We start from the raw sequence: 25,845 nt of genomic DNA, 5'->3' as shown, positions 1-25,845 counted from the left end.
AAAAGTGTAAGGAAAGGCAAAGCAGCGGGAAAATACAGAAAAAGAAGAAAATCATCTTGGTTGGCTGGAGTATAATGGTATGTATTGAGTGGCAGCAGAAGATAAAACTGTAAAGATTGGTTGACTATATTACTACAAGACTTGAATGTCAAACTGAAAAGTTTCATAGGGTAATATTGAGAAAAGTACCTTTAACTTAATAGGCTAGGCAGACTATACAAAGCATCAACAATAATGGACAATTTTAAGACAGAGACCTAACCAGCAATGATAGAGTATTGATGATTAATTGGCAAATACTAAAATGACCAACCTCTTGAAAAATTTTGAGTAGGTAATTATATGCAATTTAAAAAATTTTACTTATTTCTGTAACTCACATTTTTCTTGTTGAAAGAGCTATCTTCCAGTTTTTCCACAGCAAGAATGTTTTTCACTGGAATTGTGTAAAGTGCATCTTTGCCTAATAATAAAAGAAGTACAACAAAATAAATAACTTCCTCAGAATTATAAAGAGGCTAATGGTGTAAGATTTAAGTTCATTCTCAATGGTATAAGTAACTACAGATTTCCAAATTGCACATATATAAATAATATTTTTTATGGAACAGATAAATTAATTGTTTTCTATAAAGAGACTTCCTCTTTTTTTTTCAAAAACTAAAACATTTTCCAAGAAAAATGTGGAAATAAATTTAATCTCTATGTAGAAAATAAAAACAATATTTTAATACATTACCATTATATTTATTTTGCTGTGAGACCGTATTCAAAAAGCATTCTTCAGTTTATTAGAATTCTCATAAATCTTTTTTTTAACATCAATATTATTTTGTAAAGTGTTATATTATTTTGTAACATTATGTAGGGACTAAAAATACATACTTAGTAATAGAGGCATACTTAAAACTTGCTAAAACATGGAATTTTCAGGCATGAAATTATTATATGAGCAGTGAATTTGATTATATCTAAGTGGATTTTTCTAGTTTTTCAATTTAATATTAATTAAGGGGTTAAACCCCCAAATAAATAAATAAACAAACAAATAAATATCTACCTACCTACCTATTTATTGAGAGAGGGGAAGGGAGGGGGAAAGAGAAGGAGAGAAACATTGATCGGTTGTCTCTAACCAGAGAGACATGTGCCCCAGCCAGAGTATCTAATCCGCTACCCAGGCATGTGCCCTGTTCAGGAATTGAACTGGCAACCTTTTGCTTTGCAGGATGACGTCCAACCAACTGAGCCATACCAGTAGAGGCAAAATAATTATTTTAAATTGAAAAATTATTCATTACTATCACATGTTGGCTGGTCAGCTGACCAAAGCTACCAAATTTACTCTAAGAGATATAGGAAACAAAAGTAAAAATTTTATTTGGTAGAGTGAATCTTTAACCTAATTTAAGAATTTGGAAATTTGAATTTGCTAAAGGAGCTCCATAATAATATGGCATAAAAGATAAGATACACTTTAACCTACAAGTTGCTTGAGAATAGACTTGATCTCATATAGTCATAGAAACTATAAACAAATAGAATTACAACCTTTTCTGGTCATTTGGTAATGTTGTTCTTAGAAAATCAAAGCTTTGCTTTACTTCCCACCAAACTTTGTTTTAATGACATGTGGATCAAAGTGCTGGAGGTTAAGACTTTTACATTTTATATTAGTCCATGGATTAATATATATAGCTTTTTGGTCAAAGACAATTATTTGGTTAATAAAGGTTTTCTTTTTGGTCAGAGAGGTTAACATAGACTGTTTGCTAAACCTGGTTTCTATAATAAAATCTAAAACTTGTATAATTTAAGCAAAAGTGATACATAAAAAAAAGACAGGAAGTCACTTATTTCAACTATCATACTGAATGTCTACCATATACCAGACACTGTATCCCACTTGGGATAAAGCAGTAAACAGAACACATAAGGCCCCTAGTAAAGTTTACATTTAGGTCTGGAAAGATCGACAAAAGTAAATATCAGGCATAAACAAATGCTATAATGAAAATAACCCGAGGTGATATGGTAGAAAGTAATTGGGAAGTGACTTTAATTGGATGGTTGGGGAAAACTTTTATGAGGAAACAACATTTAACTTTAACAAATACAAATCGTAAATGCATGGGAAGTAAGAAAAGACTATCAGCAGTCTCCTGGAAGCAGACAAGGTCAAATTTACAGGGGTGGAGGGGAGAGTGTAGAGGGAGTAAACTGAAGAAAGCTCCAGGTGGAGCTGCATGTAGCATAGAAAACAGCTGCAAAAGTCGGGCTGGTTAGAAGAGAGCTTTAAGCCACAGTCAATGGACACTCTCAGACACACATCAGGATGATTAGGCGATGAGTTGCATCTGGAATAGCTGGGCCAATGAGGCCCTCATCCTCCCCCACCCCCGCCCGCACCCTGCCAACCCCCAGCTTGCGCTAAGCATCAGTCAACAGAGGCATGTGCCCCAGGCTAAAGCAGCAAGGATGCAGTCCTGGGCTGCAGAGCAGTGCCATGTCAAAGGTAGTTGCTGGCTCTCAGGAGGGAAGGAGAGCACCTGCACCAGAGGATAAGCACCAGCACCCTTGCCCCTCCCTCATAATCATTGGCAGAAAGCTACTGAACACTCAAGCAGGCGATTGAACTTTAAAACACAAAAATGAACAAATCACCCAAAAATTTACCAAACAAATGAGGAAACCACCAAATGCTAAAGGAGGGACACACATAGTACAACAAAGAGAGCAACATCTGGGGGAATTGGGAATAACAAATCACGAGGCGAAGAAGACACGTCTTTGGGTACCAAGCTACAGGAGGGAACCATGGAGACTAGAGAGAATTTAAAAGTTTTGCAGGAAATTTCTATTTTAGGTTTGTTGAATATATAAAGCATACACACACCCTAGAATTGCCACGTTTGTTCGTTTCTGGACAAACTACAGGGTCGCATACATACAGAAAGCACATTGCTCCCAGAAACACACTGTCATGTCAGAGTTAATTTCACCATGAATGGTGTTAACTGGAATGAATTGCAAAGTAAATTAGTAAAACAAATTATTTTACTGAGGACTCTCCAAAAATACACACAAAAAGACAAAGAAACTGTTAAGTAAAAAAGTTAAGAGCCATGGCAAATGGAATCAGAAGTTTCAATATCTGTCTAATCGGAATTCTAGAAACAGAATAGAAAAAGTGTTCAGGAGAAAATTACCAAGGAAAATGCCTCAGAGATTAAGGTAGGAGGTCTTCAGATTGAAAGGACCCATCAAGTGCTGAACAAATGGAAGAAAAAGAGACAATATCTATGCACTTGGTTGTAAAACAGCAGAACTTGAAGGCTAAACGAAGTCTAAAGAGTTTCTAGGAAGAATCAAGACTGAGAACCAGAAGACTGACATTAAAATTCTCACCCGCAACAATGGAAACTAGCAAACCATGGGGTAGTATCTTCAAAATTCTGAGTGAAAATAATTTTAAATACAGTCTATCATTTAAGAATAAGGGTAAAAATACTTTTAAAAATATGCCAGGACTCAGAAAATGTATCAGTCATAAAGTCTATCTGGAATAATTCCTTGAGGAACATTCCTGCAAAATAAACAATAAATCCAGGAAAGCCAAATGTGTTATATAAGAAATAATGCTGGGTAGGATGGGAGGAGGGGATCCCACCTCTTTCTCTCTCTCTCAATATCTGATCCTCCGGCACAGCAGAGACTTTTCAGCACCAGGGGCTGGTTTGTGGAAGACAATTTTTCCACGGACCAGGGGATGGGGGATGGTTTGGGGATGATTCAAGTGCATAGATTCTGCTATGAGAATCTAATGCCACTGCTGATCTGACAGGAGGCAGAGCTCAGGTGCCAATGTAGGTGATGGCGAGTGGCTATAAATACAGGCTATAGATACAGATGAAGCTTTCGCCAGCTAGCTGTTCACCTCCTGCTGTGCGGCCCACTATGGATCTGGTCTGGTATAGTCTGTGGCCTTGGGGTTGAGGACCCTTTCTCTAGCAAATCCTGTGAGTACTATCCTCGTAAGTCCAGGATGTGATCCATTTCTACCACCTCCATGGTTGCCAACTGGTTGAAATCATTATCCTCTCTCCCTAGGGTTACTGCAAAAGTGCCTTAACTTGCCTCCTTGCCCCTTGCATTCTATTTTTCTCTTAACATTCCACATGACATGAGTGATTAATCCTATTAAAGCAAGATTATTCCTCTGCTTACAATTCTCCAATGCCTTTCCACCTTGCTCAGAGTAAAAGACCTCCAATGGTCCACAAAGCCCTATAATGTCTAACTTCTCCGTGATCTTTTGGCCTCAGTTTCTATAATTATCCCTTTACTCATTTTTTTCCCTAGCCACAGCAGATTTCTCTTGTCTCCTGACTACCCCAGGCATAATTCTTTCCAAGGCCTTTATACTGGCTGCTGTTAGCTATGTTTGTGTTGTTATTACTCCATATACCCACCTGGCACATTCCTTTGTCATCTTCACCTTAATGAAGCCATTCTTGGCTAGGATTTTTAATATTAGAACTCTCCTCAATGAGCCCACCATTGTCTATTTCCTCCTGTGCTTTATTTTTGTCCATCTCACTTAATAAAATATATATTTTTTAAATGAAAAAACAAATAAATATAACCATCCAATATACTGCTTGTTTTGAGTGTGTGTATTATTTACTACTACTAAACTGTAAGATCTACAAGGGCAAGGATTTTGGTATGTTTTGTTCACTACTGTTTTCTCTAGAATCTATCAGTGTCTGGCAGAAAGTAGGCACTCAATAAAATATTTAGTGAATGAATGCATGAATGAATTGATGATATCCTTTAATTGTCAAAGAAAAAAATACTATAGAGCCCTGGGTGAGAAGATATGAGCAGGTGAAAACCAAGTTAATCCAAATGTATTAAAATTCCTGTTTAAAACATCATGGAAGGTTCTTTCATATTGTCCACAAGCTATGTGAGCTGGAACACTGGGTATCACATGGAAGTTGTGTCGGCTGTGTGTATAAATCTGTGTATGTCAAGTCTCCCAAAGTACCCAATACCTAATCAAGTCTGGAGAACATGGGACAGAATTTTAGAGGTGAATTTGTTAACAATCTATTATTAGCACACTTGGTGAACAGGTTAGAAGCCTAGAGCTGTAGTTCTAAAATAATTTGGATGATAACATATCTAGAAGATATAGTCTTCTTTGAAGAACACCATTTATCAACATTTACTTAATGTAATGCCTTAATGAAGGTAGTAAAAACACAGTCCCTACCATTGAGGATTTTGAAGACCAGGGAAACAGAGAGAGAAAATTAAAGACCATATACTGTGATAGAAGTTATCACTAAGGTGACAAAGAAACATTGTAAGGGCATACCTCAACTGAGGTGGCTAGAGGCTTATAAATGACTTCTGTGAAGAACTAACACTTGGTTTAAGTCTTAAAGGTGAAGAAGGAAAGAAAGGTATTTCTAGGTAAAGCATATGCAAAAGCATGAATATAAAAGAATATAAGTTAAAGAAATTGCAAGAGTAGTCTGGTGAAGTGACATGGAGAAAGCAAAAATGAGGCTGCATGAGACAGGAAGAGGCTGGAATATCAATAATGCATTTGGTTCCAGCATACAACTAGGAGAACTTCTACTTGTAGAAGATGACTACGTTGCAGTGTAGCAGTAAAACCATAACCACAAGCACATAGGTCCATACAAAACTGTCAATGTAATCATGACTGATAACTGACTGAGTGCCCTGTAATAGTCATTGCTACATGTTAACTTAGTTGTCTTTAAGATTTGTTGCTTACTATTGCTTGTAAGTAATTACTTAAGCAGGAACCAAAAATTTAACAACTTATTTGAAAAAAACCCTTAACATCAAAAAAATTATATTAATTCCTTTTCCACTAATTTGGAAAAAAACCATATGGTTTGACTCTAAGTGGTAGAAAAATTCAGCCTACTAGTGTCCAGTAAGAGGATGGAACAAAAGACTCAATGATTCAGAACTATGTTACAGAGACTTTGGGAGGCACTCCTTCAGACACCAAAGTTACACAGTAAGTGTAGCAAGAGAATTAACTAGCAGTCTTGGCTGTCTAGAAAGCAGCAAGGAAACAGGAAGTAGATAAAACATTTGCTTAACAACCAGAGAATCCAAAGCCCATGTACCTTATTCATAGAGGAAATTCCTTAAGTTTTTAACAAACACAGAACCTATATCCTCACTCCTAGTATATTAACAGTAAAAAATGGAGGTGGGTGATGGAGGTGGAAGTGAGACATTACATTATGGTTCACTGACAGCACAAGAAATTAAGATGTCAGCCTAAACATAAAGGGAATAGAGAAAAACGAACACAGAAACACAAAAAGCACAGCAGTCCAAGGCATTTAGCTGGGGAGTAAACAGCTGCTGAAACAGCCATAAACAGCCCATAAACACACCCATAAACAGCCCTGAAAACATCACTAAATAAGAGCACTATATAATAATTATTATCAATGACAGATCCAAGTCATCTAGAAAATGTTAACTTACGTTCAATGAACTCTTTTTTAGAAGACAGGGAAGCATGTAATACATTTTGGAAAAATCCATCAAAATAGTTAAAGCAACAGGCATGGATGTGTAAAACTGTAGGCTTTGGTAAACAATCTCATAACTTCATAGAGCAGAGTTCATTCCTTCAAGTCATTCCAACATGTTAAATTTCTTAAGGCCTGAAAACAATGTTAATTTCTAATGTGTCTATTTTATACCTAGAGCAGCCTAATCATTCCACAAAACTTTATCCTCATAAGATCACTGGCTGGAACAGAAGTTACTGAGAACTATGAATGGGCTTTGGGTCTATGAACTCCCTGAAATCACATGCAAAATTTCGTGTCTAGTTTGTATGTGCATTTTCCTGGAGGAAAGAGTCCAAAGCTATCATCGGATTCTTTGTCTAAAGTCTAAAACCAGAAATGACGAGAATATTTGCTTAGATTAGAAGATACTTTAAATAAGGAAAAAATAGCTTTTTTTATTCACGAAGAATGACTACCTCACCTTAAATTTTATTTCAATGTGCTGTTAATGTAAACATAATTTAAACATAGCACATTATGACAGCTATTTTTAAAATGCCGCTATATATGTGAGGACATTTATACAGTATTCAACATAAGCTGTAACTTCTAAACCTCTCAAAATATATTTAGCATAAAAAGTGCTGTCCGAAAGGGCAAGTATGTAGCCTATTGATCTTTAGTCATTTGAATGTTTGTATGCCATAACAAATTATCTGGACCCTAAATAAAAAATGCATTTGGTTTCTTATGTCTTACTAACATATTTGGATATATATAGTTATCCTGGCTAGGCCATTCAAAGAAATTATAAAACAAAACATTTTTCTTATGGTTTCTTCAAGAAGCACCTTACTTAGCACCCTATATTCTCTTAAAAATAGCCTATGTCTGGTGTTTGTTTTATCATTTCAGAATTTACAGGCGAAGCTCTCTTACTTCACCTACCATATCTGATGGATTGACTGAGACTCCCCATTTCCTCCATAAAACATAATGGATGATGTTCATGGGATGCAGAATGCTTGTGGTTGCTAGGCTACTTACTATCTGTTCAGCTTCTGTTCCATTGGTTAGGCTTTTTCTTTTTTTGCTTACCAAGTCCACTGAGTTTGTCCCCAAACTTATTTATGCTATTTTCCACACTGTAATTATAATCTACTGAAATATACATAAAGTAACAACTGCCCTCTACTAAGAGATTTACTATTTATATGAAAATCAGGCAGGTGCTTTGAAAACCTTCAAAAAAAGGAGACCTATATCTATACAAATAAAGTTGATTTATATGGGGGTGAGAGGGCTGTAAAAGATTAGAGCGACTATCCTGAAAATCTAAAAGGATTCTGTACTTTGATTACTTTTCAAGTATTTAAGTTCTGGTTTCACTTTGGAGAAATCAATATGAAAACTGATACATTTGTGGTATACATGCACAAGAAAGAAGGGGAAATCCAACCTATAGATCTATATTCAAAGAAAAGATCTTGGCTTGCTATCAAAAGATTGGTAAACAATTACATAAATATTTAAAATATGTATGCATCTTTTTGTTTGTTTTCCAGTGATTCTTGCTTTAACTGATTTTTTTTTGATTAAGTGAACACCTTTGGATCCTGATCACTTTGAATAAAAGGGATTCTACTGCATGTGATCTATGATCTAGATACTAAGTTTTTGCTATCAGAAGAAGCTCATGGCCTTCTGTGGGCAATACTTTACTCCAAGCAATAAACTTAAAAGGTGACGATTTTAAGCATTGTGTAAATCCACTGAAAGGCAAACTGCCTCTCAGAAGCCCTCAATATCACAGTGTAAAAAGATGGCTTTTTACCCAAACAGCCTATTTGTACTTTCTCAGAAGACAAATAATTAAAAATTCCATCTTGGTGTTGGCTTAGCCAACAGTCTAGAATGAACCCAATAACTTTATAGGAATCACTATCTATGGTATGACAAAATACTCTCATTTATTAGATATTGATGCCTACCAATTTCACTCTGAGAGTTAAAGAAACTTCGCAGTTCTACGAGGTCTTAATGTTGTTTCTTACTGATTATAACAGCAGGGACTTTTAAAAAAAAGAACATGTGTGTGAACAATTTAATTTACATGGTGTCACTTGTCAAATATTTACTGCATTCTTAGTGTGTGTATCACTGTAAGAAACTATACACTACAGTAATATCAGTGAGAAGGTTCACTACAGTCACATTAAGCAGCAAAAAGATATCTTCACTGAGAACCAGGAAAAGATCCCACAATAAAGCATACGTGCAACTACCTGGCTGTTTGTGGTAGGTGAGCTCTCTGCTTGTTAAGCAGAACCACCGTTTCTTGAAGTTCCTTTTTCCAATCCGATTTCTTCCCTGAGCTCTTTTATACATCTCACTGCCAAAACAACAGATGTAAATATTTAGTTACAAATATTAGTTAGCCAAAACAAAAAATGGTCTTCATCTTAAATGGTGTAAAAAAGTGGTATAGGATTATATTAAGCATATAAAAGTATTTTTGACATCTAAACCTTTTACATTTATTTTGGCTACGTTAAGGGAATAAATCCTTTAATTAATTTAATTTATAACTGTGCCACCCAGAACTAAAAAGGCCAAATGAGTGATTTCCCCCCTTAACTTCCAGTGATACTACTACTACTTTCAGACCGAACAGTACTGTTATTTTCCAAAAACAGTAACTCTACTTAGTCTAATACCCACAATCCCATTATATTTGCCAAACAACTACTGGACTGTATGGACAAGGAGTCATGCCCACCCGACGTGAAGTTTATGGGACCGTGAGAGTGACTTACCTGATTGATGGTACGCAGGCAGCTCTAGCACAGAACAAAACCCCAGATTTCCCCACTCCCAGACCCACGTTCTTTGTACTTACTTAACATCTATACTAAAACGTGACCTTAACGTCTAATTTCATTAAATTACCCTTCTTTCAGGTGTACAGGCTCACTCGTACCACTGGACACTTTAGTTTCAGTAGATGAAATTTCATCCAAGAACTGAATGGGGAAATAGGCAAACATTATACTTTGTGGTAAGATACATCATAAATTCAGCTTATTTTAAATGCCAATGAGAAGACTGTAAAGGCCTTTATTATTAAGGAATACACATAGTTGTAATATATAAAGCAAACCACATATTTAATTGTAGAGGAAGTCCCTAATTTACAAATGACAAGTATTCTAAAAAGTTTATTCTTAAATTACTTAAAGCCCAGAATATAGTTCCTTGTAGAAAGAATTCAATCTGTAATCTCTTAACTGTAGTTCTGAAATCTCTAAAGTTCTGAAAACAAAGAGATTTTTTGTCTTGTTTCTAATTTACAGTACCTCATTTGGGGGTATAACTTATCCCAAACTGGTGTAAGGCTACTTAACTACTGAGAGTAAATTGTGCCACATAAACGTTAATGTGTTTGATTAGGAATAATAAGGCCTCAGTGGGGATATTATATAACATATAACATATACTTTTCAGAACTCTGAAAACTGAATGCTGATATACTTCTGGTCCCAATGATTTTAGGTATAGGATTGTAAACTTCTATTAGAGGTAAGGGATCACCAAACCATAGCGCAGCAGGCCAGATTCAACCTGCAGCCTGTTTTTGTAAGGCTCATGAGTTAAGAAATTGTTTTACATTTTTAAAGGGTTGTAAAAATAAACACATAAAAAAGAGTATGTGGCAGAGCCCTTATGTGACCAGATAAGCCTGAAATATTTACTCACTCGCCCCTGACAGAGAAGGGTTTGCTGACTTCTACTATAAATTGACTTTAGCCCTGGGAGACAGTATTTCATAGGAATGACTGAAGTATAACTGGGTTCTCTGGAATAACCTGGATTCTAAACACAATTTATAAACTTCCTATGGCAAACATAGGAATATGGTGGCTCAAGAAAATTTAAAGTACCCATCTCTAGCAAGGGAATGCTTTAGTATAGTGTATTTGTGAATGCTCTAGTGAAGAGCATTCACAAATATGCTACCTTGACTTGTCAAGAGCTTCCTGGCAGGTGGCTTTCATGGGAAAGGGAAATTAGAACAATTCTTGTTCTTTGAGAGGAATTCTATTTTGTACAATAAATGAACTACTGGTGTATGTTTAGTCCTTGTTTTTTTATTTATACTTTTCTATGTTGTCCCATTTCAGACTTAAAAAACAAAAATGAATTACATTCCAATAAGAATGACATTGAGGCACCAGTGCCTGATGTAAACAGAATTTGTGGGCACAGCCATTGTCTCCTAAGACTGGCTGTGAATTACCCACCAGAACCCACACTTGGGGGATTTCCAATGGAATGTTTACTTCTGGTTTCCTGGAAGGAAATCTTGGCAAGTGAAAGAACATGAGCAGAATTTCTTTTGCATTATACGTATGTGGGTGGTACAGAATAAGTACCTAAGGGAATAAAGAAGTTTCCTATCAACTGGTAACTTTCACTAGGGACCACCTGCTAATGGAGTATAACAGATTTATTTGAATGTTTAATTTCTTAGTTTTACCTGAAGGCACTGATTTATTTGACAAATATTATTTATGATAATTTTTACATTTACCATTTATCTGCTGTATTTATAAGCAACTAGAGGGTAAATACAGTTAGACAAAATGAAAGAAAACACAATAATTAAGATGGACTATAGGCAGGGTGAATACAGGTCCCAGTGTGCTCAGGGCTGTCCCTGTCTACAGCTGTGGTCCCAACATAATCAACAGAACTCCTTTTAATTCTTAAAAGTATCCAGGTTTGGACACTAAATAATATAATCATTCTGTGTATATACCTGTCAGGGCTACCCTCTCTATCTGCTGTGGGAACAGTACAGGATTCAGAGTTACAACCTATCTTCTTCTGGAGCAGTGGTCAATGTCACTAGTGAGAACAATATGGAATGAGAAGTTGGGCTTTGTAAGCTTTTGCACTTTATGGTACCGCACATATCCAGACTTAGCTAGTGAATGACAAAGAAAACTCTTATATTAGGGCAAAATATCCTATGCTAGTTCAGGAATCTAGAACCAAACTTGAGACAGAGACATACCATAGTAACAGCCCATGAGAACGCGAGTGGGTGACACTGAGCGGTTCAGGAACAGACTAACCTCCTGGCGCCCCTTACATACTTTCTCCACTGACCTTATCAATTCTGCACATTCTGATTATGTCAGGGAAAAAAATCAGATGCTACTATGGCCTAGGTCATAAAAAATGGAAAACAACCTTAAAACAAAAGATAGTATATCATACTATTGCCAAAAAAAGTCTGCCTACACTGTCCCACAAATGCTTCAACAATGTCCTATAAATAAAAGGACAGCTTTCTCTTTCCTTATTCTTTGGAAAGAGTTTCTCATCAAAAGCCTTCAATGGTTGCTTAAAAAAATTTTGGTTGAACTTCCATTATACTAGATGAAAAGATTCCAATGGGCTTTAATTTTTTAAATCATCATTTTCATTTACTGAGTCCCTGTAAGAACTTTAAAAGTATAAAAAAGTACAAACATACTTCCACAAAATATACTCTTGGCAATCAACTGTGAATCAAGTTGTAGACAATGAATGAAATCTTTAAAACTTGGCTTTGCTAATTTGAATTCATTAAGTTAGAACAGTGATAAATAAGATATAGTACTTTCTTCAAGCCAAGATTTGATATACTTTAAAACAACTTTTCTTTTACAGGATGACAGTGACCAGAGGGGAGAGGGGAGGGAATTTCAGGGGAAAAGGGAAAGGGTTTACAGGAACAAGTATAAAGGATACATGGACAAAAACTAAGGGGGAGTGGAAATGGGAAGGAGGTGGGGAGGGTTGGGGGGGTGGGCTGGGATGGGAGTAAAAGACAGAAAACTGTACTTGAACAACAATTAAAATAAAATTAAAAAAAATAAAAAAAAAACACAACTTTTCTCAACAAATTTTTAGGCTATGACAATAATGCTACATTTTGTTTAGAATGATTCAGAACTAAAAACTCAAGAAATTATAGATCCTTTCAAAACAATTTCAATTTCTAAGTATAGCAATTTTTGTATATTGTAAGCCTTGCAATTAGGATATTATACACTGTAGGACTTTGTACATTTTAATTTTAGGAACTTTTCTTGAGTGACTACCATATGTCTATATTGTTTATAAAATGTTCAGCAATTCGTATATTTTCTACTATGCAATTAAGTGCTTACTATACATCAGGCACACAGAAAGTCTTTACCTCTAGACTAAAGGTTCTCGATCAGGGGCAACTTTTGTTCTTCAGGGGTCATTTGGCTGTTTAGAGACATTTTTGGTTTTCAAACTAGGGACATGCTACTGGTCTAGTTGGTGGAGGTCAGAGATGAGGCTAAATATCCTACAATGTACAAGACAGCCCCCTCACAATCTAGAATTACTCAACTAATTGCCAGTAATGCCACTGTTGAGAAACACTAATTCTAGATACTTGTAACTAATGTTATTAGGACACTGGCAATAGCAGCCACTGCTAAAGCTCATTTAGGTGTTTTCACAGCTAAAAATCCCAGTTTTGAATGGGAGGAGAAAGAGGGGAAAAAGATAGCTTTGTTATAGTTGATGGATAATTTTACATTATTTATTTAAATTGGGGATTAACTTCTAAGAATATTATGAAATATTATTTCCTCAGTACTATATGAAATGTTAATATTTCCAGAGCAAAACAATCATACCTTTTTAACTGCTATAATGTATCCTTCTTCTTGAAACATTTTGAAAAATTCACACATGAATGTCTCCTTGAAACTTGACTAAGGAAAAAAACACAGAGGATTTATATATATTGAGTAGAGAACTTAGAATACCAGCGGACTATATTTTTAATAAATCTTAGCATTAAGACCTAAACAGTTTTAATCATACATTTTAAGAAAGGTATAGGGTTTGGAGCTGGATTTCCTCAGTAGCTCGTAAGTGATTATGGTGCAGACAGACAAACAGGACGCACTGGCATCAGTTTACCAGACTCTCGCCCCCTCATAGGTATGTTAGTTTAAACCAATCTGTCCTCTTTAATAGGTGACTAAGACACAACATCTACCTAAAAGATAGCTATTGCATCTGTATGTACTATGTATTTTTTATTTACCTTTGTTTTTGATTTGGAAAGGAGTAAGGGAGGGGGGATCACAGAATAAAACAATATTTAGAAGTGTGACTACAAAGCAAGAGATGTAAAGACTTACCTTGCTTTTGGACAAACTACCACAGCTTCCCAAAGTCTGAATGGTTTTTGAGATGAGAGTTAATGTTCTAATTGTCTGTGGGTCCTGAGGAATATAAAAAAGGACACAAAACCCCTGTTAAGTTTTCAAAAAAATTGAATTTGTATAAAAAGCAGAAGAGAGTGAATGGACTATATTGCTCTTAAAATAATTCTCAAAATGTTCATTCAAGGCAACATAGTTAAAATCTAGCAAAGAGAGACTCCCAGTCAAGATGGTGGCACAGGTAAATACAGCTCACATCCTTGCACAATCACATCAAAATTACAACTAAATTATAAAACAACCATCACTTAAAATCATCAGAAATCAAGTTGAATGGAAGCTTGACAACTATGGAATTAAAGAAGCCACATCTATCCAGACTGGAAGATGTGGAACTGGCTGGTTCCATACCCATGTATGGTAAATAAAAATTCAGGATGGATATTTTAGGAGTGAGGAGTCCCAGGCCCTCCCCAGGCCCTCCGGCGCAAGGTTCCAGTGCCAGGAAGATAAGTCCCCGTAATTTCCGGATGCAAAAACCAGCAGGGAATGAGTCACTGAAAGAAACTTCTGGAGTCTCAAGGAGTTCCTGTTAAAGGACTCACACATGGACTTACTCAGGCTCACTCCCTCTGAGCTCCAACACTGGGGTAGCCCCTTGAAAGGCACTAACTGGTATACAGGGAGAAACTGAAGTGTCTGGCATTAAGAGTTGGGGGACAGCTTTCTCCCAGACAGAAAGAAGGGCAGAGGCCATTGTCCCTTTTTTTGAACTGTCCCCCGAAACAGCCACAGAGCCAGCAGGCGAGTACCATATCTGAGATTCCATCAACCTGGCTAACACTGTTTGCCCTGTCCTGAGGATCCCCTGAGGACCTGTCTCACCCAACTTACAGCAATTAACAGTGACTTTTCCTTATGAATGGCTGGTCTGGGCTCATGCCTCTCAACTTCCTACATCCTTTCAAATAAGCACCAACTGGCCTCACTGAGCCCCCCAGCCCCTGTACCTCTTGCAAAGTGGTCCGAGGCCCAGCACTAGTAGCAGCCAGCCTAGATTCACAGCTTGGCTTTACCTGGGGATCTCCAAGCTAAGCACAAGTGGCAGCCCTCTCAGATTGCTTTATAGCTCAGGCAGGGTGGCCGTGGACAAACACAGGAAGAGGCTGACCTTGACCTGCATCACCTGAGAAAACCCAGTGCCTATACACCCAATGGACAACCACAGACCACACTGGAGCACCACCACCCTGCCCTTGCATAGCTGATCCTCCATGGATGGTGGGTGCTGGTAGTGGTCACGGCTAATCTTTACAGCTGACTGGCCTGGGTGAATCCCTCCCATTGGCCTGTCAACAGCAATAAAGCCTCAACCAGAAGAGGAGGGTGTACTCAGCCTACACAAAGGGCACACCTCGAATACCCAGCCTGGGTGATAAGGGAGGCTATGCCACTGGACCCCACAGGACACCTACTTTATTAGGCCACACCACCAAGACAGGTAGTCAAAGCAGTTCTACTTAATACATGGAAAATAGCACAGGAATGCTACCAAAATGAGAAGACAAAGAAATACAGCCCAAATGAAAGAACAGATCAAAACTCCAGAAAACGAACTAAACAAAATGGAGACGAGCAATCTATCAGATATAGAGTTTAAAACAATGGTCATAAGGATGCTCAAGGAACTCAGTGAGGACCTCAGCAGCGTGAAAAAAGAACCAGTCAGAAATGAAGAATACACTAATTGAAATAAAGAACAATTTATAGGGAAACAACAGTTGAGTGGATGAAGCGGAGAATCAAATCAATGACGTGGAATATAAGGAAGCAAAAAAAAAAACCCCACAATCAGAATAACAAGAAAAAAGAATCCCCCAAAACAAGGGTAGTGTAAGCAGCTTTGGGGGCAATTTCAAGTGTTCCAACATTTGTATCACAGGTATGCCAGAAGGAGAAGAGAAAGAGCAAGAAATCAGAAATCTAATTGAAAAAATAAGGAACAAAAGTGCCCTAATTTGGTGAAGGAAACAGACATGCAAGTCTAGGAAGCACAGACAGTCTCAAACAAGGTGGATGCAAAGTGGCTCACTCTAAGACACATCATAATTAAAATGCCAAAGGTTAAAGATACAGAGAGAATCTTAAAAGCAGCAAGAGAAAAGCAGTTAGTTACCCACAAGGGAGTTCCGATAAGACTGTCAGATGATTTCTCAAGAGAAACTTTGCAGCCTAGACAGGACTGGCAAGAAGTATTCAAAGTCATGAAAAGCAGGGACCTACAGCCAAGGCTGCTCTACCCAGCAAAGATATCATTTATAACTGAAGGGCAGACAAAGAGCTTCCCAGACAAGAACAAATTAAAGGAGTTCATCATCACCAAACCATTATTATATGAAATGTTAAAGGGACTTATTTAAGAAAAAGAAGATCAAAACTAAAATAGCAAAATAGCAATAAATACATATCAACAATTGAATCTAAAAAACAAACTAAGCAAACAAGAAAAACAGAGACAGAATCAAAGATATGGAGAGTGTTTTGATGGTTGCCATATGGGAGAAAACTGTGGGGGAATGGGTGAAGAGGTGAGGGGATTAAAAACTACAAATTGGTAGTTACAGAACAGCCATGAGGCTCTAAAATACATTATGGGAAATAGAGTAGGCAAAGAACATATCCGCATGACCCATGGACATGAACAATGGTGTGAGGACTGCCTGAGGGAGTGTGGGGTGCTAGTGGAGGGCAGGCAAAGGAGGAAAAATGGGGACAACTGTAACAGCGTAATCAATAAAATATAATTAAAAAAAATCTAGCTAAGATAGGCACAGCTCATTGGACTAAGAAATAAAGAGACTAAAGAAGCCACATGTAACTGACAATTCCTCCCAAAGTAATTATATTTATGATGTGTTACTTCTGAAAGCCATAACTTAATGAACATTATTTGTGTTGTTCTGTACAGTATGGCCACTTGAATTACCTAACAAATTTTATTCACTTTTGAAGTGTCAATGGCATCTAATTTTTTCTATCCTTTAACCCAAAATGGTAGTTTCCAAATTTTCTGTACTCAACCCACCTCAAAGCATATTCAGTAATTTACACAGCTTCTGCAATCAAGTCTTTCCACCATGGAAGCAAATACCTAAAATTCAACTTAGGAAATGAGAAGTCACCCAGTTCATGTAGAATCTTAGCAGAGGGTTAAGTATTTTGGTCTATTAAGGTGTTTTTCGGGCCTGTCTACCAGAAAGAAGTAAATACAAATAAAATTGGCTAAATGGTGCTCCTTAATGAGTCCTTGCTCCTTCCCTTTAAAAAAAATTGAGGTGTAATTTACATACAGTGAAATAAACAGATTTAAATATATATAGGTTGATGAGTTTTCACCAATCCACACATTTGTAAAAACAATTCCCCTATCACTATATAGAACCATCTTTGGTTTGGGAATTCAAATAAAACATTATCATCCATCAAAAGACATACTCAAGAAAATTTAGATATAGAAATGCTTTAGTTTAGTTTTTGGTCTACATTCCTTAATATTGTAGGATCCCGACATAGAAAACAGGCAGTAAATGTGAAGAGATGACCAGGAAGTAAGGCAATCTGGAAAAGAAGGGCCACCTGGGATATGATTAACATTATATACCTATGAAACAGTTACACACTGTGTTATTCAAAAATATTTAGCTAAACATTCAGTATTCCATTATATGTATAAAAGGTCCCTATAATTCTCTGCCATAGAAGAATATACAATAGTTAACAATGTGCTAATAAACTGAATTTCACCAAGACTTCCTTGTTCAGATTTGGTTTTAAAATCAGTGTTTTAGGTTATAATTTTCCTGAACCAGGGAAAGAGAACAAAGTATATTTATACAGTTTCTACACATCAGAAGTTTGTTTACAGCAATGTGGCCCTTGCTGCTATTTGACAATCATCTCACACTGAGCTGCTGTTGACACCTGGTGAACAAATAAGTTATTCTAATCTTTTTCCCTGCTACCACTTGACATAATTTTTCATAGATAACCAGTACCTTAACATCTGGCACCCAGTACATAGTATGGCATATAGTAGATGCTATATAATATTTATTAAAGTCAACTAAAATATTGGTTCTCTCACCTCAAAACAACATATCTTACCCTTTATTCTTTATATTAGGTTGAACCATATGAATTTACCATTATTTGACTATTCCTGATGTACAAAAAACAAGTTCATATAGTCTACCATATATTTCAAAGGAGGAATTATTCTTTTTCCCAAGATTTACCCCATGACTTTTTCTTTTAAAGACATACTTACTAACTCCTTTAGGATACTGGTCTGATATTAGTAAGCCCCCTTCTCTTTTAAATTATTCCTTCTTTTGGTCTCTTCTTCTCTATTTAAACTATATGTAGGTTTTCCCATTTGGAAAAGACTCATCATTTGATGGGCTCTTTCTACCATCTTTCGCTCCCAAACTTTACTGAGAACCTAGTTATCCTAGAAACTGTGCCATGTACTTGGGTTATAGAAACTTGAAAAAGATCTAGCCCTTGCTCTTACAATACTAATAGTCCACAGGCAGAGGCTATAAACAGATGATTATAAAACAGTATGAGAAATGTCATGACAGAGAGAGCCACAGGGTACTACTATACGAGAGGTACCTGCCCTGGCCCAGTGGCTCAGTTGGTTGGAGCGTCATCCCATACACCAAAAGTTTTGATTCCCAGTCAGGTAACACACCTAGGTTGCAGGTTTGATACCCATTCAGGGCACATATAAGAGGCAACCAATCAATGTTTCTCTCTCAACACTGATGTTTCTCTGCCTCTCTCTATCCCTCTCTGACATGCTCCACTCTTCTATCTTTCTAAAATCAATAAAAACATATCCTTGGGTTAGGATTTTAAAACTTAAAAAAAAAAAGAGAGAGAGAGACAGGCACCTAACACAGATGGAAGGGTTAGAGAAGTATGCCATGGCTGAACATTACAAGGCATGGGAGACATGGTGAGAAGGATGGCTCAATCTTTTTTTATTCCTACTATGAAATTTCTGGCAAGAGTGGCCTATTGTGTCAATGTTAGCATAACCTATGTTTTAAAATTAGTGCTTTTAAAAATTATTCATTCATGTGGACATGCCTGAGTTTGCCCATGTTTTCTAGCAGCAGGGCAAGCTCCTTTTGATATATTTCCTAGGTAAAACTACAGTCACCTATTTATTCTATAATCTTCTGCAATCTGATTTTCTTATTTTCTTCTACTCTAAAACTGACTTCTCAAAATGCAAAGAACTGCTAAATGTAAAATCCAATAAACTTTAACTGGCTTTCCTCCCCAACCATTCTGTAAATTTTAGTATTGGTCTTGACAATGTCATCACCCCAAGGTTCCTGGGGTCATCACTTGCTCTCAATTTGGATAGTATGAATTGTCTATACTTCTACACTTGGTACAAATCAGGTGCTACTTTTAGATTTATATATGTAGTTTTAGATTACGTATTTTATGTATTTTCCTCATTTCCCCAATTAGAATGAAAAGTTTTTTTAAATACATTTTATTGATTATGCTATTACAGTTGTCCCATTTTCCCCCTTCACTCCCCTCCACCCTGCACACCCCCTCCCATACACATTCCCTCACTTTAGTTCATGTCCATAGGTCATACATATAAGTTGTTTGGCTTCTACATTTCCCATACTATTCTTATCCTCCCCCTGTCTATTTTCTACCTACCATCTATGCTTCTTATTCTCTGTACCCTTTCCTCCTCTCCCCCCCTCCAACTCTCCTGTTGATAACCCTCCATGTGATCTCCATTTCTGTGGTTCTGTTCCTGTTCTAATTGTTTGCTTAGTTTATTTTTGTTTTTGTTTTAGGTATGGTTGTAAATAATTATGAGTTTGCTGTCATTTTACTGTACATATTTTTAATCTTCTTTTTCTTAGATAAATTCTTTTAACATTTCATATAATAAGGGCTTGGTGATGATGAATTCCTTTAACTTTACCTTATCTGGGAAGCACTTTATCTGCCCTTCCATTCTAAATGAAAGCTTTGCTGGATAGAGTAATCTTGAATGTAGGTCCTTGCCTTTCATGACTTGGAATACTTCTTTCCAGCTCCTTCTTGACTATAAGGTCTCTTTTGAGAAATCAGCTGACAGTCTGATTGGAACTCCTTTGTAGACAACTGTCTCCTTTTCTCTTGCTGCTTGTAGGATTCTCTCCTTATCTTTAATCTTGGCTAATGTAATTATGATGTGCCTTGGTGTGTTCCTCCTTGGGTCCAACTTTTTTGGGACTCTTTGAGCTTCCTGGACTTCCTGGAAGTCTATTTCCTTTGCCAGATTGGGGGAGTTCTCCTTCATTATTTGTTCAAATAACTTTTCCATTTGTTGCTCTTCTGCTTCTCCTTCTGGTACCCTTATAATTCTGATGTTGGAACATTTAAAGGTGTCCTGGAAGTTCCTAAGCCTCTCCTCATTTTTTGGAATTCTTGTTTCTTCATTCTTGTCTGATTGGATGTTTCTTTCTTCCTTCTGGTCTGAACTGTTGATGTGAGTCCCAGTTTCCTTCCCATAACTATTGATTCCCTGTACATTTTCATTTATTTCACTTATTGTAGCCTTCAGTTTTTCATCTAATTTTCGACCCAATTCAACCAATTCTGTGAGCATCCTGATCACCAGTGTTTTGAACTGTGCATCTGATAGGTTGGCGATCTCCTCGTCACTTAGTTGTGTTATTTCTGGAGCTTTGATCTGTTCTTTCGTTTGGGCCATTTTTTTTTTTTTGTATTGACACATCTGTTATGTAGTGAGGGGTGGAGCCTTAGGTATTCACTACGGTGGGGCAACCCACATTGCTGGGCTATGACGCTGTACGTGGGGAAGGGGTCTGAGAGGGAACAATGGCGCCTGCTCCACTCTGACAGATTTTAGTCACTTCCCCTGCTTCCCACAAGCAAATTGGTCCCTTCTGGTGCTGATATCTGGGTGGGTGGGTTTGTGTATGTTCTAGGACCCTGTGGGTCTCTCCAATGAACTCTCCTGTGAGGCTGGGAGTTTCTCCTGCTGATGCCTCATCCCCCACAGGTGTTTTCAATCAGTGGTTTGAAGCTGTATTTCCCTACACTGGGACCGTGGGTTGTGCGGTCCGTCCTGCTCCCCAATTTTGCCTGGTTTATCGGCATGCGAATGTGGGACCTCCTGGTCCACCAGCCTCCGCCTTGCTGGCCAGCTGCAACCTGCCCCCTGCACCCCTTTTCACAGTTCGCCACCTCGCTGGGTTTGCCAGCCACCACCTTGTGCACCAGCCACTGCTTTGCCACAAGCTGCCCAACTCTGTCTCTCTTACTGGTATGGAAGAATGTTTCTTCTTTAACTCCTTGGTTGTTGGACTTCCATACGGTTCGATGGTTCGATTTTCTGTCAGTTCTGGTTGTTTTTTGTTTTTAAATTATTGTTGTCCTTCTTTTGGTTGTGCGAGGAGGCACAGTGTGTCTACCTATGCCTCCATCTTGGCCAGAAGTCCAGAATGAAAAATTCTTAAAAATGACTTTATTGAAAAATCTATTATAGTAATACGCAAATCCAAATCTGAATACAGGCAGGGCCACAAGCTCAGAGATAGAAGTTCTATTTTTGTCCAGAACGCTGCTACTGAGCTTTTGCTTGTCCCAAGTTCAGTGCAGCTTCACAGTCACAGAAAGGACAGTATGCTAATAAAAGGACACTGGCCCACTCTCAGCTGCACCTACTTACAGACCATTTGTCCTCTGGCAACAAAGGGTAAGTTGCTGTTGCAACAGCATGGTCCCATTCAGTTCTCAAAGTTAAATGAGTTGCCAATATCAAGAGAAGGAGTGGCCTTCAGAGCCCAGTTGAACCGCAAAACCCATAGGTCCTCTATACACTGTATTAGTCAGTGAGTTTCCTAAGGGCAGGGAGGTCTTTCTCATCATTGCCTCCACAGTGCTGAGCACAGTGTTTGATTCATTACAGATGCTCCAACATCTGACTGCCTACAAGGGGTAAGCTTACAGACTGGGAAGACTGAATTAGAATTCTGTTTTAATTTAGTTCAAACTGAGTGAGAGCAAATAATAATTTATTAGTTGTTTGATCTTGGAGAAGTTATTCAATTGTCATTTTCTTATCTGAAAATGGGGATGATAATACAATTTACTCATAGGGTTACTGGGAAGACTAAGTTAAAGATAAAGTGCTTAGAACAAAGCTAGCACAAGGCAAGCACTAAATAAATCTTGACTACTATTATTTGTTATACAAATTAGCAATGAAAGCAATTAGGTAAGATCATAAACTATTTGGGATATAAGTTTAAAGAATCAGCAGAAATACACTGTATGAGAAGGAAACATAAATAGGAAAAACAAGGAGTTTTGAAGTGTTAAGAAATGTAAATCTATGTGGTGCATACTCTTGTTTAATTAAATAGGACTTCACAACAAAAAGGACGGATGTTTTAAAAAAGTTTTAAATTTCATATAGTTACAGTATCATCTCAGGTGAACAAAAAGCAAAAATATGGAGATAGCAAATGAATTATGTTTCAATAAAAGTTTCTACATCTGCAGAAACAAGCCTCTTCAAATTTCTGTAAAATTTAAAAATATCTTCAAAGTTAAACTAAACCTATAAATAATTTTAAAAAACCCTTGTATTATGGAGATTTACAAACATACACAAGAGCATATGGTAAATAAAATAAATCCTCTTTGTACCCATCACCAAGCTTTAACAATTACCAGTTTTAGCACTCTGTGTAATCTCTTTTAACAGCAACAACAAAAAATAAAATTTTTAGCCTTCTCTAAAAGACTGAAATGGCCAAGAAAAACACCCAGTGAGTTTAAGCATAAGGAAACATAGCCAAGTAAAACTGGCTTCTTTTACCTTTTTTTTATTTTATTAAAAATAAATAAAAATGGAGTAAAACTTTGAGAAAAACAACACTTACTGGATGATGAGGTCGCAAATGAAAAGTATGAGGTGATACTACGGCTACAGCAAAGAAACGAAGGAATACAAAGCTGCTCACCGCAGAATACTGAACATGAGGGTCATCTGCAGAAAAAAAATGGTGAAATGTCATGCACAAACACGCTGAATTATAAAACAAAGATGACAAAGTAAAAAGTATTGAAAAAAACATGTGAACTGAAGAGGAGATCAATAAAAGTTGTCTAGTAAAGACTGAGTTGATGGAAATGATAGTGATGATTATGACTAAATTAAAGGAAAAAATTCTATGACTAAAAAAAATTTGAAAAAACTAATTAAAAAATGAAAGGCAAAGCTGCTAGGTTTTCAGAAACATTTTAATCTGGAAAAATACTTTCCTGTCTTTCTTTCCTCAGTCTGCAAGGAGACTCCAGAAATTATAACAACAAAAATAGAAGTAGTGTCTAGCACTACCTAGTGGTAACAAAGAATCTTTTAACACTTGGATAAGAGATTGTTTTCAATTTTAGGAAATTATCTTAATTTCCCCCCCAAAATCTTGACAACAGCACACACTATGCAATAAAAACATCTAGGCTGAAACCTTTACTTTTCAAAAGCTATCAGTATTCCATATAAAAATTCAGATGAAGCCCTGGCTGGCATAGCTCAGTGGATTGAGCATGGGCTGTGAATCAAAGTGTCGCAGGTTTGATTCCCAGTCAGGGTACATGCCTGGGTTGCAGGCCATGACCCCCAGCAACTGCACATTGACTCTCTCTCTCTCTCTCTCTCTCCCTCCCTCTCTAAAAATAAATAAATAAATAAATAAAATATTTTAAAAAATTCAAATGAATTGGAGACCACTTATGGTTTCAATCATTAACCTACAGTTTTCCTTTCAGACTGTAATAAACACTTAACCCACCAACCAGATGGTAGAGAAGCAGGTGGTGAGGGCACAAATGTCAAGATCTGGTATGAGTTTTAACTCTTATAAGTCACTCAACAGCTAGTCACTGACAAGTTATTTAATTTGTAGTTCTTTAGTAATACTTGCTTCCCACTCATTGCCTGCCCTCTTCCCAAGCCATCTTCTTCCCAGAGTGATGGGAACAAACATTTTAAAAATATTTTATGACAACAAAACTCACTACTGTAGTCTATTAGGGATATGTAGGCACATTAATATTTAAGCCAAGAAAAACTCAGTCAAGGAGATACATTAGCATTTATAAAAAATCATAAAATGTGTTTTAGGTTATTTACATAAATGAGAATTAAATAGATTAAGCATACTTAAGGCCAAGCTCACTGGGTAAAAGTAACATGCTTTGGACTGGGCCAGATCCAGGTTGAGACCCTGCTTGTGCACTGGCCACGTCATGGATCTTGTGCAAGCCAGTTAAACTTTTCTAAACCTGTTTCTTTATCTGCCTAAGGGTAGCAGGACGTGCCTCATGTGGTATTGTATAGATGAGAGAAGTAGATAATGCAGGCTAGCATGAGTTTGTTCAGTCATTAAGCATTCGATGTGGTTGCTATGATCTAACTCACTAAAATGTAATTTCAGTCAGCATATGTCTTTCCATATGTTAATGTCTCTGCTTCCCTTATTTTTGTTGCGAAGACTACATTTAATATACTTATTTGAAATTAACTGTTTATGTCTTTACTATAATTAGCAAAGACATCTAGGTCTGAATTAATCTACATTCTGGTTGGACAACTCAGGTTAACAATGGGTACATTTAGCAGATGGTCAGAACTGCACACATATGTGTGCACATACACACATTTAAAAGAACATGATAAAATAGCAAAATCTCTTCAGATATTATAGAAATAAACTCAAGGTCTCACATAGCTGGGTAAGACTGATAAGTAGCTGCCTTATCTCCTCCCCCTTCCTCTTATTACAGGTAGATCTGGAAAGACAGCTATAGCAAGTTTATTTACTTTAATTAGAGGCGCACATAATGAGAATAATTCCAAGTACTGACAATCAGGCACAGCAACTCTTAATTGTATGAAATGTTTCTAAACAAAGCCTTGACACTACTGCTGTGCAAAATGAAAGCACGCCAGTTAGTGACAAATGCACCTCAAAATTCTCTGCATATTACAACAGAGAGGTTTTTAATTTCTAAAACCAGATCTGTAAAAATCTATCACAACTAAAACCTTATCATTATCAAACTATCAAATCTAGTCAGTTGCATGGAACTAAAAATTCTCACTATTTGAATATACAAGTAGAAAAGGGAGGTGGTACAAATAACAGAGTTGTTTCTGTTTATTTTATTTAATAATCTCTTAAGCACCTGGTATAAATGTTTGTTTATATAATGTTATAGTTCTAAATTTTGCCTTTTGAAAAATAATGGTGACTTAATTCACTTTGTGTAAAGCTGACATTATATTAAAATAAAATGAAATGTTTTGAGATTGTAAGAAAATTAAATCAGATGTTTTATTAAAAAGCAGCAACTATTTTGAGAAACTAAATAAGACTGTACCTGTAAGCCATAAACTTTTCACATAAACCAAATACACAGTAAATCTACAAAAAAATAGAATATTGAAAAAGAAATGGCATGTTTTAGTAATATAAGGCACTTACTAGGAAATCTTTGAATAGCCATTTGTCTCAGAGAATAAAAGACATCACACATAACAGTGGGACAGCTCATACTTGATTTTACAATTGTATTGAATAATTTGTCTACATAGTAGCGCAGATTTTCCTGCAGGATTTAAAAAGGTAAACATTAAGATTTTGACTTGTACACACTCTGAATAGCCTGAAAAGCAACGGAAATTAGCTCTATTAGGCATTTAATATCTACTTTGTAAAGTTCTGCTTCCCTTCTCTAAATTCACTCAGCTAAAGGACACTTTACACCTTGACCTCATTTAATATATTAGATTTAGAATAGCAAATATAAGAGGTGAAGTAGGAAATAAAGTGCACGAGAAGCAAAAGAGAGTAAAAAATCCCAAGGTAAATTAGGAA

The 25,845-nt window shown here is 36.7% G+C and overlaps 1 protein-coding gene across 1 annotated transcript in view; it reads right to left on the bottom strand.

Moving 5' to 3' along the window:
- Positions 1 to 25,845, bottom strand: part of RASA2 (RAS p21 protein activator 2) — a 123,567-nt gene that overhangs the window by 5,901 nt on the left and 91,821 nt on the right. Inside the window, 7 exon segments of the mRNA XM_036030739.1 lie at positions 381 to 463; positions 8,867 to 8,973; positions 9,531 to 9,604; positions 13,307 to 13,384; positions 13,820 to 13,903; positions 22,846 to 22,952; positions 25,453 to 25,576. Coding sequence (XP_035886632.1) covers positions 381 to 463; positions 8,867 to 8,973; positions 9,531 to 9,604; positions 13,307 to 13,384; positions 13,820 to 13,903; positions 22,846 to 22,952; positions 25,453 to 25,576 — 657 coding nt within the window.

This window comes from Phyllostomus discolor, chromosome 7 (assembly GCF_004126475.2).
Source record: "Phyllostomus discolor isolate MPI-MPIP mPhyDis1 chromosome 7, mPhyDis1.pri.v3, whole genome shotgun sequence".
Lineage (NCBI taxonomy): Eukaryota > Metazoa > Chordata > Mammalia > Chiroptera > Phyllostomidae > Phyllostomus > Phyllostomus discolor.
Note: the sequence above shows the minus strand (reverse complement) of the source record. Positions and strands in the feature narration are given on the sequence as shown.